The sequence below is a fragment of the Onychomys torridus genome, chromosome 8 (genome assembly GCF_903995425.1).
Source record: "Onychomys torridus chromosome 8, mOncTor1.1, whole genome shotgun sequence".
Classification (NCBI taxonomy): Eukaryota; Metazoa; Chordata; class Mammalia; order Rodentia; family Cricetidae; genus Onychomys; species Onychomys torridus.
This window is the reverse complement of record NC_050450.1, coordinates 5206763-5221832: the sequence shown is the minus strand read 5'-3', so window position 1 is coordinate 5221832 and position 15070 is coordinate 5206763. Positions and strand designations below refer to the sequence as shown.

General features: G+C 49.1%; 1 protein-coding gene across 7 annotated transcripts in view; it reads left to right on the top strand.

Annotated features, from left to right (window-relative positions):
* Nucleotides 1-15070, top strand: part of Med15 (mediator complex subunit 15) — a 46785-nt gene that overhangs the window by 25931 nt on the left and 5784 nt on the right. For 3 of the 7 annotated variants that reach the window (XM_036196096.1, XM_036196102.1, XM_036196100.1), the window contains 3 exons: nt 839-1174; nt 2466-2606; nt 11667-11786. In XM_036196096.1, coding sequence (XP_036051989.1) covers nt 839-1174; nt 2466-2606; nt 11667-11786 — 597 coding nt within the window. The remainder of the gene's footprint in view (nt 1-838; nt 1175-2465; nt 2607-11666; nt 11787-15070) is intronic. The other 4 variants (XM_036196097.1, XM_036196099.1, XM_036196098.1 and 1 more) reach the window with 4 other exon arrangements.

Genomic DNA, 15070 nt, shown 5'->3' with positions numbered 1-15070 from the left:
TCTGTCTATGTGTGTGTGTTCGTGTGTCTGTCTGTGTGTGTGTTCGTGTTCTCTCCTGTTCTTCACTCAGACCACCAGGGTCAGCTCTACTGTTTTGCCCAGGCAAAGTGCAGGGCCAGAGGGGTGTGTAGTGGCGCTGGGGCTCACCTACACCTCGACAGCAGGCATTTCTTTTGAGGACACTTACGGCTCCTGTTTTGTTTCTTAGTATTTGGGTGTAGAATCAAATTGTTAGCTAGTGTCCTGCAGGGCATCAGTATGTCATTCTAGAAGTGCTGCTGGTCAGAAGTGGCTTACAGTCAGAATCTAGACATGTTCACATCCATTTTCCTAGCAAGTGTTGATTGAGGGAAGAAAGACCAAGGAGGCTTCCTCAATCTTCTGGCCTCCTCTGGCTTTGGAATCTCCTTTCCCAATGCTGACTTTTTTTATGTCCAGCCTTACATACGTTCCTCCATCCTCATGAGGGTCAGACTGCTGAGCACTGCAGGAGGGAGACATCAAGCCTGTCTAGAGAGGTACAAGCAACTGTAGTTGCTTGAACTTCAGGCCTGCCTGCTATTGGGACGGTGCCTGTTCTTCATTACCTTTTCCTGGACCTGTTTCACTTGAATCATGCTATCTGTGAACCATCCTTTAGTGGCCAGGACACAAGAACAAATTTGGTTTGTTCTTAGGTCTGAAACAGCTACTGTTGGTGTGAAGAGCTCTGAGTCCTGAATTTGGCTTTCCCATTAGGAGAGGTGGTGAAGGCAGGTCTCCTGAAGGCTGTGTCCATTTCACTTACCCCAAGCTCCATGGGGTCAAGGCTAACTGGGTGTTACTATTTTGTCCTCAGATACAACAGCAACAACTGCAGAGGATGGCACAATTGCAGCTGCAGCAGCAACAGCAGCAGCAACAGCAGCAAGCTTTGCAGGCCCAGCCACCAATGCAGCAGCCACCAATGCAGCAGCCACAGCCTCCCCCTTCTCAGGCCCTGCCCCAGCAGCTGCAGCAGATGCATCATCCACAGCATCACCAGCCGCCACCCCAGGCTCAGCAGTCCCCAGTTGCTCAGAGCCAACCGGCAGCACAGCTCCCTCCCCAGTCACAAAGCCAGCCTTTGGTGTCACAAGCACAAGGCCTCCCGGGACCAATGCTGTATGCTGCCCAGCAGCAGCAGCTGAAATTTGTGAGTACCCGATGCCTGTGGCAGAGCACTGCATCTCTCAGGGTGCTGTGTGTGGTCAGCAGTGTCGGTGGCGTGTCTGGTGCACACGGTTAGATTAAGAGGGAACCTCACCATGTGGGAGGCCATGCTGTGTCCATCAGCCGTTCTGTGGGTTGTTTTTCTGTTGGTGCCAGGCTTGAACCTGGGAGCTTCATGCAAACTAAGCGTGGTCTACCACCAAGCTCCAGCCCCAGCCCTTTTAGCCTCATCTCTACCATACTTCTGAGACAATATTCATATAAAACTTAATATTTCTTGCCTCATGTGCATCTTGATATAAAGTAAATCTCATAGCATTTACAGAAAACATTTTTGCCAGCAAAACTAGTTGCCATGAGAAAAGCAATTTGAGCATCTTTTCTGATTTCGGGTTGTGTGGCCTTTCTACCTGTGAGTCATTCAGTGTCATAGGACCAAGATCTCACCTGAACTAAAGGTCAGGGTAAAGAAGAGTCAACTGGAAGGGTTGTGAGTTGCAGGTACAGTCATTCACCTATTACCTGGAACCAGCCTTTTGGGACCAGAACTTTGTGACATGGTGCCAAAGAGAATTGGGCCGGGTAGCTTGGAGATGTAAGGAGGAACTCCCAATGTGCATCTGGCCAGGACCTGCCCTGTACGTGCAGTGGTGTCTTCACATGTTAATCCCGCAGTTATGTGTGTTTGTCTTCCATCACCCAAGGTCATCTTTCTAGCTAAGCCATCTGCCATCTGGCTAGCCTGCTTTCCTTCGTGGAGTCTGGGCTCTCACTATCACTCTTACGGACTGAGCAGCCAGGCTGTGTGCTCAGCTTTGGAAGTTGTTGCTTAGCTTGTGGTTGTGGTTGGTGTGCATGGGAGGGCTTTTTTCTTGCCAGAGCAGGCTGGTGTGGGAGATTTCTTTCCACCCCGTGTGATGAGGCAACAAATAGTTGGACATCATAGCTCATGGTGACATTGCATCCCATCCCTCATCCCAAGAAGAGGCTTCTTGTTTAAAAAAGAAAATTTTTTTTTTTTTTTTTTTTTTGGTGAGGAGGGGATGCCACAGTTTGAGTGTAGAGGTCAGAGGACAACTTTTCAGGAGTCAGTTCTCTCCTACCACACAGGTCCTAGGGCTCAAACTCAGGTCATCAGGCTTAGCAGTGGGCACCTTTACCCACCCAACCATCTTGCCAGCTCTGAAAGTTCCATTCTTTAAGGCTCCCACACAGGTAGTGGGTGCTCTGCTCTCTGTTCAGGTTCCAAGTTGCTTTTTCCTTCCTCCTTCAAGGTCCGTGCTCCGATGGTGGTCCAGCAGCAGCAGGTGCAGCCCCAGGTGCAGCAGGTGCAGCCCCAGGTGCAGCAGGTGCAGCCCCAGGTACAGCAGCAGCAGGCAGCACAGGCTGCCCAGATGGTAGCTCCTGGCGTCCAGGTGAGGGCTTTGGGAGCCCAGGGTCTTTGGAGTCACTAGCGGGTGTGCCTGCCTATGCACAAAGCTCTGTGGTGAGAGTTCTGGCTAGGATAGAGGCTAGGATGGTAAAGTATAGGAATTTTCCATCCTTTGGATGGACACACACACACACACATGATGGTAAAGTATAGGAATTGTCCATCCTTTGGACTTACACACACACACACACACACACACACACACACACACACACACACACACACACACGATGGTAAAGTATAGGAATTTTCCATCCCTTGGACAGACACACACATGATGGTAAAGTATAGGAATTGTCCATCCTTTGGACGGACACACACACACACACACACACACACACACACACACACATGATGGTAAAGTATAGGAATTTTCCATCCTTTGGACGGACACACACACACACACACACACACACACACACACGATGGTAAAGTATAGGAATTTTCCATCCTTTGGACACACACACACACACACACACACACACACACACACACACACGATGGTAAAGTATAGGAATTGTCCATCCTTTGGATACACACACACACACACACACACACACACACACACACACACACGATGGTAAAGTATAGGAATTTTCCATCCCTTGGACACACACACACACACACACACACACACACACACGATGGTAAAATATAGGAATTGTCCATCCTTTGGATACACACACACACACACACACACACACACACACACACGATGGTAAAGTATAGGAATTTTCCATCCCTTGGACAGACACACACAGAGACATACACACATGATGGTAAAGTATAGGAATTTTCCATCCTTTGGACAGACAGACAGACACACACACACACACACACAGACACACATGATGGTAAAGTATAGGAATTTTCCATCCTTTGGACGGACACACACACACACACACACACACAGACACATACATGATGGTAAAGTATAGGAATTTTCCATCCTTTGGACAGACACACACACACAGACACACACACATACACACGTGAGGGTAAAGTATAGGAATTTTCCATCCTTTGGACACACACACACACACAGACACACACACATACACACATGAGGGTAAAGTATAGGAATTTTCCATCCCTTGGACAGACACACACACACACACACACACACACACACACACACACACGATGGTAAAGTATAGGAATTTTCCATCCTTTGGACGGGGACACACACACACACACACACACACACACACACACACACACAATGGTAAAGTATAGGAATTTTCCATCCCTTGGACGGGGGACACACACACACACACACACACACACACACACACACACACACGATGGTAAAGTATAGGAATTTTCCATCCTTTGGACAGACACACACACACACACACACACCCTGAGACGTTCAGAGTGGCTTTCTCTGCTTGGGACTTGCTGGAACCTCCTCGTTGCCTGGTGTGTGTTGTTTCTGTTTTTCCTGGGGTACCCTCATCCTCCTCCCTTCATGTCATTTGGAGGAGATGCTTTAGAGAGGAAAGCTTCAAAGTTCCATCCTCTTTCAGCTTCCACTGGAGTGTCAGAGCACCGCTAGCTGGGATGGCCGGCAGCTCTTCAGAAAGTACTGGGAATAATGGCATCTTATCATGCTCTGGCCTGTGCCCCAGCAGAAACAGGGAGAGAGCATCCTGGGCTTGTGACCCTCGGGCTTGTGCTGTGTGAGGAAAATGTTTACAATATCCCTATCACTGAAAGTTCATACCCATTCTCTGCATATCAGATAGCGGTGGGATGGCAGCGGGCAGGAGGCCTGGGCTACCTTTTTTTGGTGTCTGAGGAATTGGACATCTAGGCCCTGTGATCTGTCTTAAAGGTCTGCTCATCTTTGTGCTGTTCAGGTTTTCTCATCAAGTGGGCAGGCACCCTGAGAGGCCTGACTGGGGCCTAGCTTAGAACTCCGGCAAGGCTCTTGCTGGATCCTGTCCACAGAAAGTACCAGGACTACCCTGTGTCCCCTCTCAAGGCCTGCACTGAGGTTCATGAGCCGGGTGAACTCAGTGTCCAGATACATAACAGTTTGGGTCAGGATGTGCGTGTCAGACATCATTGTACACTGTGGAGGAGTTCTTAACGACAGCCCTTCCTGATCATCAGTGTTACAGCTGCGGTCCCCAAGGAGAGGCGTTTAGTTAACCTCTCTCATCCCTGTACCAAGTGACCTGGGTCCACGGTTCTTGTGCTACCTGCACACTCAGATTCACGTGACCTTGTGGGAAAACACCGTGGATTTCCCATGTGTGGCTTGGGGCATCTGAGTACCTGTGGGGTTACAGTCCGTTTCCCATCACTACTGTGTGTCTCTCAGGCTTCTTCTGGTGGCTCCTTCCTTTTGATGTGCTGTGGTCTGGCTGAGAGTTAGCACAGTAGTGACACAGTGACTGCCCTGCTGCTGGAAGACATTTTTCTTGTTCCTTTATCACCTTCTCTCTGGTGACCTGGGATTCAGAAGCTGTGAACCTCTGCGTTGCTGGCTCAGCCCAGTAAGAAGGGAGGACAGCAGATAGCCATGAGAGGACAGTAGATGCCACCGGTGCAGGCCTGTTCTGACTGTTCACTGGCCTCTTGCTGGAGTGAATGTGTCTCCTCTTGTTAGCTGTGGGTGTCTTATCAGCCACCAGAAGCAGGTACGGCCATGTGTGCTTAGTACTCCACAGCAAGCCTGTGCCAAGTGCACAGCTTCCTTCAGTCCCTTGCCCCTGCCCTGCCACTGTGGGAGCGTGGCCATCTGTCAGCAGTCACCTGGAGCACACAGCTGGGGTGTCAGTGTCTCTTCTATCCCAGTGGGAGATCAGTGGCAGGTGCAGCTTAAGGTAGGCATAGGTCCTTTCTTATCGGGTAGGACAGTGAGAAATTGTCTTAGCTGGTAGTCAAGAGGGTGATCATAGCTTTATTTTATTTCCTCATGGAGTTTGTTTTTAAGGACTATGCTATCAGTGTTTTAAGAAGTGTCATCCACCTGCCTTCAGTGCCTTCTTTGGGCCTTGTATTTCTGTGTTTCTCAGTCCAAATGTGATGTCTCAGGAGTCAGTCCTGCCACTGATTTTCTTTCTTTCTTTTTCAGATTAATATAATTACAACCTCTTTTTTTGTTGTTATTTTGTGTGTGTGTGTGTGTGTGTGTGTGTGTGTGTGTGTGTGTGTGTGTATGAATGTATGTCTATAAATATATATTTCTAAATATAACCCTATTCAGTCCATATAATGTTACTTGTATGTTTCCGGGGCGGATGGTTTAGCACTCGACAACCAGTTGGTGTGCTCTTCCTGGGGAGAGCACCTCTTCTGCTTCCAGCTTTCCTTAGTCGCCTCTGTGTAGGGATGAAGCTTCATAGGCTTTTCCCTGTGCACTTTGGGTGCTCATTGGTGTCATCTTGGTGAGACTTTAGGGATGTAGCTTCTGATGTTGCTAGGAGGCACAATCTCACAGCAGATTTCCTGGTCCTCCGGCTCTTACAATCTGTGTCCATTCTTCTGCAGTGTTCCCTGAGCCGTAGGTGAGAGAGAATTTTGTAGATGCTCGACTCTGCGTCTTGATTGGCTGTTGTTTTCTGTAATGGTCTCTCTCTTGCAAAGAGAAGTTTGCTTGATGAGGGATGTAGACCACACTTCGCTAGGTTTCCAGTTAGGTGTCTCTTGTCCAGTTAGAGAGTTGTTGGTTACTGTCGGTGTGTACGCCACTGCTGCCCTCTAGGGTCATCCTGCCCTGCTGGTCCTTGATACAGTTCATGGGCATCATAGCCAGGTCGGGCTATTGGTTGCCTTCCTCTTTGGAAGGAGAGTGCATGGTGCTTCCTAGTACTGTGAAAGCTAGTCCTCAGGGAGGGACATGCCGGTCATTTCCAATTGGGTCTGTGGGCTCTGTTTCTGAACTGCATGGTGTCTTTAGCTATAGGGGCTCATTTCCCACCCTGCGTGGGGGGGGGGGGGACACCAAGGGCAACAGCGATAGGCTGTGTGTTTGGGGAGTCTCTTGGACAGCCCTGGCCAACAACTCAAAAGAGGGCTTCCCATGTCTACACTTGGGGTTCTGTTAGCATGGTCTTTGCGTCTTAAAGGGAGCACTGCTAGCCCTGATGAGAAAAGTTCACTAAAACTTTGTGTGTGTTTTTTACTTATGTATGTCTATGCACAGAATTAGCTTGAGGGTTAGCTGGTTATTTATTTATTTAGGTGCATAGTTAATAGTATGAAAAGACATCTTTATTGTTATTTCACCTCCCTCCTCGTTAAAGGGCCCCTCCTTTCCCATTTCTCCTACGGATCACTTGTATCCTGCTGTCCCCTCCACCCTCCTCCCAACCTTCTGTATTTACCTGCTGCATTAGTTTTATGGGGCCACTCGGCTGGTCTCATTGCGTTGTTCTGGTAGTATGGGGAGAGGAGCATGGCTGCATGGCTTTGGGCATGATAGACCCTCCTGAAGGGAAGGGCCCTGGAATCAAGGCATCTTTGAAATCTAGGTTGCCTCAGTGTCAGGAAAAGGGCTGTAGTACTCTGATGTATGAACCTCAACAAAGTGTGATGACTGGAGAAACTAGAGACTGGAGAGAGATATGAGAGAAGCACCCAGAGCAGGAAACAGTGGGTATTGTTTCTGGTTTTCTCATATCACTGAAGTTGTATTGTCTATGCAGATTTATTTATTTGGGGTTGGTCTCAGGAAGACCTAGCAGGCCTTTAACTTCCTATGTTGCTGAGGCTGACTTTGAACTTCTCATCCACCTTCTTCTGCCTATGTGTTTGGATTCTAGGCATGCACCACTACACTCAGTGTATGCAGGCTTGGTGGAGCCAGGGCTTTCTGGGTGCTAGGTAAGCACTCCATCATCTGTATCCCCAGCCCCTGTGCAGTTTCTATATGATGTTTTCCATGCTGTGTGTTAGCTGGCTTTCTGTCACAGTGGTTAAATACCTGACATGATGGATGCAGAGAGGAAAAGTTGATTTGGGCTCAGGTGGAGGTTTCCGTCTACAGTGGCTTGACTCCACTGCTTTGGGGCCAGTATTGGGGCAGGCATCATGACAGGGAGCATGTGGTGGATTGGAGCTGCTACTTGAGGCGACTGGGACATCAAAGAGAGGAGGGACCATGTCCAGTTTCTGCGGTCATATACTACAGCAGTTACTTTTCCTGTTGCTGGAATGAAATGCTCTGACCAAAGAAAGTTGAGAAGGAGTTTTTCAAGGTCCAGTCCACAGCAGTGGGGTCAAGGTTGCAGAAGCCTTAGAGTCAGGAAACAATGAGCAGCCAGGCATGGTGCTGGACACTATAATCCCAACACTCTGGAAGAAGCAGGCAGATTTCTCTGAGTTCAAGGCCAGCCTGGTCTGTCTATATAGCAAGTTCCAGGACCTCTTCCAGCTACAGAGAGAGACCTGATTGCAAACAAAACAAAGGCAGGGAGCCAAGTTCCAGGACCTCTTCCAGCTACAGAGAGAGACCTGATTGCAAACAAAACAAAGGCAGGGAGCAATGGATGCTTACGCTTAGATTCTGTTCTCCTGTTTATGTAGTTCAGGGCCCCAGCCCAGGGAGTGGGGCCACCCCTCTCCGTTAACCTGATAAGATAACCCCTCACAGGAGTATTGGAAACTCGTCTCCCTGGTGATTCTAAAGACCATCACGTTGACAATTAACACGGTCCCTTCTGTACACACTGGTCCAGTAGTACCACCTGAGAAATGAGCTTTAAAAAATTTGTTTGGGGGCTGGAGAGATGGCTCAGCAGTTAAGAGCACCGACTGCTCTTCCACAGGACCCAGATTCAGTTCCTGATCCCCACATGGCAACTCACACCTATCTGTAACTCCAGTTCCAGGGGACTCAACACTTTCACAAAGACATACATGCAGGCAAAACACTAATGCTCATAATATAAAAATAAGCAAGTTTAAAAAAAAAAAAAAGAGTTCAAAAACAAAATGGCCAGGTGCCAGGTGTGGCCATTTTGAAAAACAAAACAAAACAAAAAGAAAATTTGGAGCATGATAAGCAAGTAAGTGTTCTGCCACTGGCCTCAGCCCACAGCCAAGCTTCAAAAGACTTGTGATTCGAGATCAGAGTGTACCCTCTGCAGGCAGAGACTCCTGGGCAGCCTTATTGGAGTTTTTTAGTAGCTTTTCAGGAGTGAGTCACAGGGTGGCTTTGAGGGCTCTTGCACAGCATGGCCTGTTATCTAATTAATCAGGAGCTCAAATGTAGGAGATCTTCTCTCCAGGTGCCACCAAGCCCCCGTGGTCCCACAACCCACATCTGAAATAATCACTCAGACGCTTATATTACTTATAAACTGTATGGCTGTGGCAAGCTTCTATCTTAAATTAACCCATTTCTGTTAGTCTATAATTTGCCATGTGCCTCTTGGCTTACCAGTACCTTACATCTCACTTGTCATGGTGGCAGCTGGCAGTATCTCTCTGCCCCAGCCTTCCACCCCCCAGAATTCTCTTCTCTCTTGTCCCACCTATACTTCCTGCCTGGCTACTGGCCAATCAGTGTTTTATTTATACAGAGCGGTGTCCACAGCACTCAAAGACATATATTAGAATTGTCAGGATGAAGAAAGCACCTGTTGCAGCTTTGTGCATGTGAACTGCCACATGCCACAAAACAGGCCACCACCCAGCCCTGTGAAAGTTGTTGGCATGGAGGCCCCAAGTAGGCAGTCGTGCTTCATTCCTGTAGTGTGCCCTCGGTAGCAGAGGTATCCTGGAAAGAGTCTACTAGTGCCAGGTGACAGGTATGGTGGCAGGACTCTTGGCCTGGAGTGAGTGTTCTGGACGGATCCTGGCCCTGTGCTGTTTGTTTTATCTGTCTCCTTCGATGGCATTCCTGGGGTCCACTGTAAAAGCAGAGCAGAGACTGTCTTTATTTCCCATACATTGGTCTCCTCACTTTCTGTTCTAATCATATCAAACTGAGACAGTTCAGGGGACAAACATCTGTCCTGTGTGCACACACAGTATAACTGACTGAGAATTGATCTTTGACCAAACCTTGACCCAGAGGCCTTTGTGTCTCTCAGCCTCCTGTACTGTGGCCACAGCGGGGACCTGGACTGACTGCTCAGTCTTCGTTAGAATTCCTTTGCAGGTAGCAGTGGGTTGAGAAATAGAGAAAGGATCGTGGACAGTAAGGTGCACTTGGTGGCCGCTCCTGATCCTATGAATATTTACAGTGCTTCCCCTGGATTTTTGCCTGGAAGAAAATAAGCTCTCCTTGTTAGAAGTTCCTCATAAAGAAAACCAGTCAGGGCACTGACTGCTGTTAAGGACCTGGATTCGGTTCCCAGCACCCATGTATATAGCTTACAACCATGTGTAACTAACTCTCTTCCAGCCTCCAAGGATGCTGCATGTTCATGGTGCACAGATATACATGCAGGCTAAACACTCTACACAGGAAGTGAAAAAAAAAGTCCTTAAAAATAAATAACGTAAGTCTTCTGGAGAGACAGTTTGGGGGTTAAGAACACTTGTTGCTCTTCCAGAGGATCTGGGTTCCGTTCCCAGCCCCCACATGATGGCTCACAACAATCTTTAACTCCAGTTTCAGGGACTCCAACGCCCTCCTCTGACCTCTGCAGGTACCAGACATGTACATGGTGCACATATATTACATGCAGGCAAGATTCATAACCATAAACTAAATCTTTAAAATATTAAAAATTAAATAAAAAGAAAACCAACCAGAAGGTCCATAATGTTTCCTTCCTTATGGCTTTTCTTGTTTCTGGAGACAAGTGGCACCTCCCACGTCACGTGGCTTTCCTCTAGGTGGTCTGTCATTTGGAAGGAGTGCTGAGATGGCACTGGAGCCACTGATTGTGAATGGACCTCCCTAAGTGACCCCCCCAGTTCTATCCGAACCCTGAAATCGATCACCTTTATCTCCTCCTCCCCCAGTGCAGGCAGAGGACCCTCAAACATTGTCTGCCCCTGACCTGTTGGGGGATGAGCTGCTCGGGACAACCTCCTGGTTGGACAGCCCCATCAGGACCAGTGGGTGGGTTTGGCTGTAGCAGGAGTGGTGCTTGCAGCGCGCCCCCTGTGTGTGATGTCACAGGGTCCTAACAGGCCTGTTCTGTAGCCTTGTCTCTAGCTCCCTCTGCTGCACAGATGGAATCATCTACAATACCACCCTGCTCTGGGGTCTTACCACGATGCCCCTGCTCATTTCTTGACTCCTGGGCTGAAGTGATCCTCTCACATCTGTCACTGGGTTTGGTTTGTTTTGTCTTAGTGGATAGGACCTTCTGTACCAGGTTGTGTCATTTTGCTCTAGTGTGTGACGTGCTGATTGCATGTAGGCCTTGCTTTCCAGGAGTTAGGTTGGACTCCATCCTTACTTCAGAACACAGAGTAAGGACAGCCAGCCCCAAAGCCATGACAGTGATAGCCTGCACTTGGCTAGCTGTGTGACTCAAGAAACAGAAGTTGACCCAGGGAAAGGTTTCTGTGATCCTCGAAGCTCCTGACCCTACAGCTGTTTTTATGTCCCTGTGGAGAGCCCTTCATCTTAGGCTCTCCTGCCATTCCCCTCCCCCATTCCTCCACACTTCCAGAACATAAGTGTGCTGTGAGCTCCAGGTAGACCTGGAAGAGATGCTGTGCTGAGCAGGTCGCTGCTCCTGTGCCATCTAACTTTGTCCTCTGCCAGCCTGGCTGACATGTCCTCTTCCCAAGTTTGTCCCAAGAACTTGGTCTCCCTAAGCTGCCCTCTGAGCAGTCTGGCTCTGACACCCCAGGCCATAGGGTGGGTCTGTTCTGCCTGTGGTTCAGAGGTTGTCCAGGACTCTGTCATAGAGGGTCTGGCTTACATTCTTGGTACCTCTCGACTTAGGTGCTTCCCTGAGTCAGAGATGTGTGCTTGAACATGTCCTCAAGCACCCCACACATCTGGGTCATTTGAAGGGGCCTCACCTCTGTGCCCACTCCATGAGGCTGCACACACCCTCACCTGCCATGCACTGCAGTTCTGGTTGCAATTACTTTGTCTGTTGTCCCTCTGTCCTCAAAGATGATTGCTGAAGCCTTGGCCCAAGGCGGGATGCACATAAGAGCCCGGTTCCCGCCCACCTCCACCATGTCTGCTGGCCCGTCAAGCTCCATCTCTTTGGGCGGACAGCCCACAGCACAGGTATTTACAGATCGGGCTTTGTAGGGCTCGGCCCAAAAGCTTGGGTTTCTTCTGAGCACCTTCATGAAACATACCTCCTTTCTTTGTCAGTGACGTCCTTCATGGTGGCTTTCAAAGCAGTAACACAAATGTTAAATTTTGCTTGAGGCCAAGCCCTGCTTGCTGGTCTTTCTTTCTTTCTTTTTTTGAGACAGGGTAGCCTGTGTAGCAACCTACTAGGTATCTCTGTGTAGTCCTGGCTGTCCTGGAACTTACTCTGTAGACCAGGCTGACCTCGAACTCAGAGATCTACCTGACTTTGCCTCTGCCTCCCAAGTGCTGGCATGAAAGGCGTGCACCACCATGCTCAGCTCTTGCTGAAGTTTCTTGAGGAACTTTCTCTTTACTTTAAAATTGTCACACTACTTTGTTTCCATGATCGAGTGAACTGATGGGCTGGGGATGGAGTCAAGTTGGCAGAGTACTTGCCCAGCATGCACAAGGCCCTAGGTTTGATCACCAAGCTACATGTATAAAATTGAGAGTGGCGGAAATTTTAGAACTCTTGAAGTGAGTTTGAAGCCAACCTGTGCTACATGAGACTCGATCTCAAAGGAAAACAAATAATGTGGCTTTCTAGGACTCTGCTGTCTATGCTGTCGTACTGTGTGCAGCTGTTAGTTCCCACCAAGCATCCAGATCCTCGGTGGTACCAGTCACATTGGACGTGCTCACTGCTGTTAAGTTGTATGGTCCAGGTGCATTAGGTCCAGAGTCAGGTGGAACTGTGGGGGTAAATGACTTAACAGAAGACTGTTTCTGTAGAAACGGAAGGTCCTGATTTATTGAGGATGCATGTCAGAGCTTGAGCAAGGTTCTTTTGTGTATATGTTCGTTCACACTGTGGCTCCTCTTACAAGTGGAAAGGGGCCGGGAGGTAGTGTGCTAGGGATCGGGACTCAAGTCCTGTCAGTCAAGTCTCCTCAGAACCCTCAGCCCTGCTTTTGTTGCTGCTCTTGACAGCTTTGCTCTCTCTCCTGAGTGCATCTCTTGGACCAGGTTCTGTCCTGGGCCTCATCCTTTCTCTTAACCCCAGAAGGCAAGGAAGTGAGGGAAGAGAGAAGAACAGATAAAGGTTAACACAAAAGGCACCTGGAAAACTTTGGGTTGCCCTCATAGAACATTGTGGTGTGATTGACTAGGCTATCCACCCAGACTCACCCATTACCCTCCTGTGGGTGCTGGCAGGTGGGGACATGTCCATGCAGCTGTGGGCTAGTGTGTTGACAACAAATACAACAGCTGTAGGAATCTGGAGCAGTACCGTGTGGCCAGAGGGTCTAAGGCAAGGTGGTGCTTTGGTTTGGTTTGTTTTTGTTTTTTTTTTTAAAAAAACTTTTTTGAGACAGTGTTTCTCTATGTCCTGGAACTCCCTTAGACTAGGCTGGCCTCAAGCTCAGAGATCAGCCTGCCTCTGCCTCCCAAGTGCTAAGATTAAAGGCGTGCGCCACCACTGCCCAGCTGGTTTGATTTTTTTTTTTTTTTTTAAAGCACATTCATTTTTGCTTGCTTTACTCAGAGGATAAAGACCCCAAGAACACTTAAGAGAGAGAGGTCAGTGGAGAAAAGCCTGTCTCCAGGTTCTCTGTGGCCCTTTTGATTAGCCTCCCTTCCCAACTGTGGTCACTCTGACCTCCTGTGTTTTTTCAGAAGTCTACCCAGGTTCTTCCTTCTGACCCAGCCATGCTGAGTAGTTCCCACATGCTGTACCTAGCAGGCTGTTACCATTGCCGAAGTACCATGTTTACGGTGCCTGGGCTTTCCCTGTGAGACCTTGAGTAAGTTACCTCACTGATCACTGCGTTCCATGCAAGTGACGGATGGTGCACAAGGGTCTATCAGAAGCTCTGCCTCAGGTGCCACTTTGGGTTTTGTTAGCACCTGTGACATGCCCATCCCTGGACTAAGAATGTGGCCTGAGCACAGCCAATGTCCGTGTCTCGTCTCGTTCATCCCATCCCTCCCTCTCCCATAAAAGGCCCCTTCCCTGACAGCAGAAGCCCAGGAACAGCACTCTCTCTGGTTCTTCCCCACACTTTTGCTCCTTGCTAGGTCACTTCTGACTAGAGATAGTCTTTGGGCTGCTCCTTTGTACAGGATGTAGCTGGTGACAAAGACAAGCAACTTGGCACTGACTCCTAGAAGGTTTTTTGAGGGTCTGGAGTTTCCAAATTATGGAAGTGAAAGGGCGTCCTTGGTTGGCTTCCTTCCTGTTAGAAATCTTTCTCTTGCCTCCCATCCTCTGGGGCCTGCCAGCTGCCCTGCCCTGGGGCAGCCAGAGAATCCAGGCTGACCCATACTGGGTCATCTTCTGGGAGTTCCAGACCTGGTAAAATGCTGAAGTTTGCTGGGGCACATGCCACTTAGGTAGTTCAGGAAGAGCCTTGTGTGTAAATAGGCTGAGTGCAGTCTGGACTCTGGAGACTTTGAAGAGGAAGTTTTTAGACTGTGTTAGGGAGAAGAATCATGACACTGGTGTCCAGGCTTCCCAATAGGAGAGAGACACTCTTGTCCCCAAAGGCTGACCCTTTGGCTAGGTCCTGGGGTTTTCTCTACATTGGAAGCCTCTCTGTCCCCATGCTCCACTGACTGTTGCTCCTTCATGCCATAGACCCTGTATTATAACTTGGGATAACTGCTTTGACCTCTGCTGTGTCCTCAACAAAGGCAGAAGGTGTCAAGTGTGGCCTGTGTGGGAGTGTGAGTGTTAAGGTGGGACATGAACTGGGAGATTTCTTCCTACTGTGTGGCCTTGTCCAGTCCTGTGGCCCTCTGGGCACCTGACTGTCCCATGTAGTCAACTATGGCCAAGGAACAGCCACCAGGGCTAGCTGCTGCAGCCAGTGTCAAGGGCAGGTGGACAGATGGGACAGAGAAAGAGAAGGGATTCCAGGGTCTCTGGGAACATGGGAAGAGCAAGAACCCACTGGATGGAAGGCCTGGCCAACAGGGCAGGGCTTGGACCACAGCCTTTTCCAGTAGCATCTGTAGTCTGCATGGAACTGTGTGGTTCTGGGACTTTGATAGTACAGGGTTGATTCCAAGCAAATTTTATGGTCTGTGTAACCTGTACCTGCCCTGGTGTCCGTAGATTCCTAATGCAGCCCAGCACCACAGGTGTGCTGGGTGCTCAGAGGAAAGACCTGCATGTTGTCCACCCAGCCCAACTCTGACCTTACAGCAGGGTGAATCTGCTCAGAGGAAGGCTGGAGCCTGAATCTGCTCTCCTGCTCCCCACTATGCAG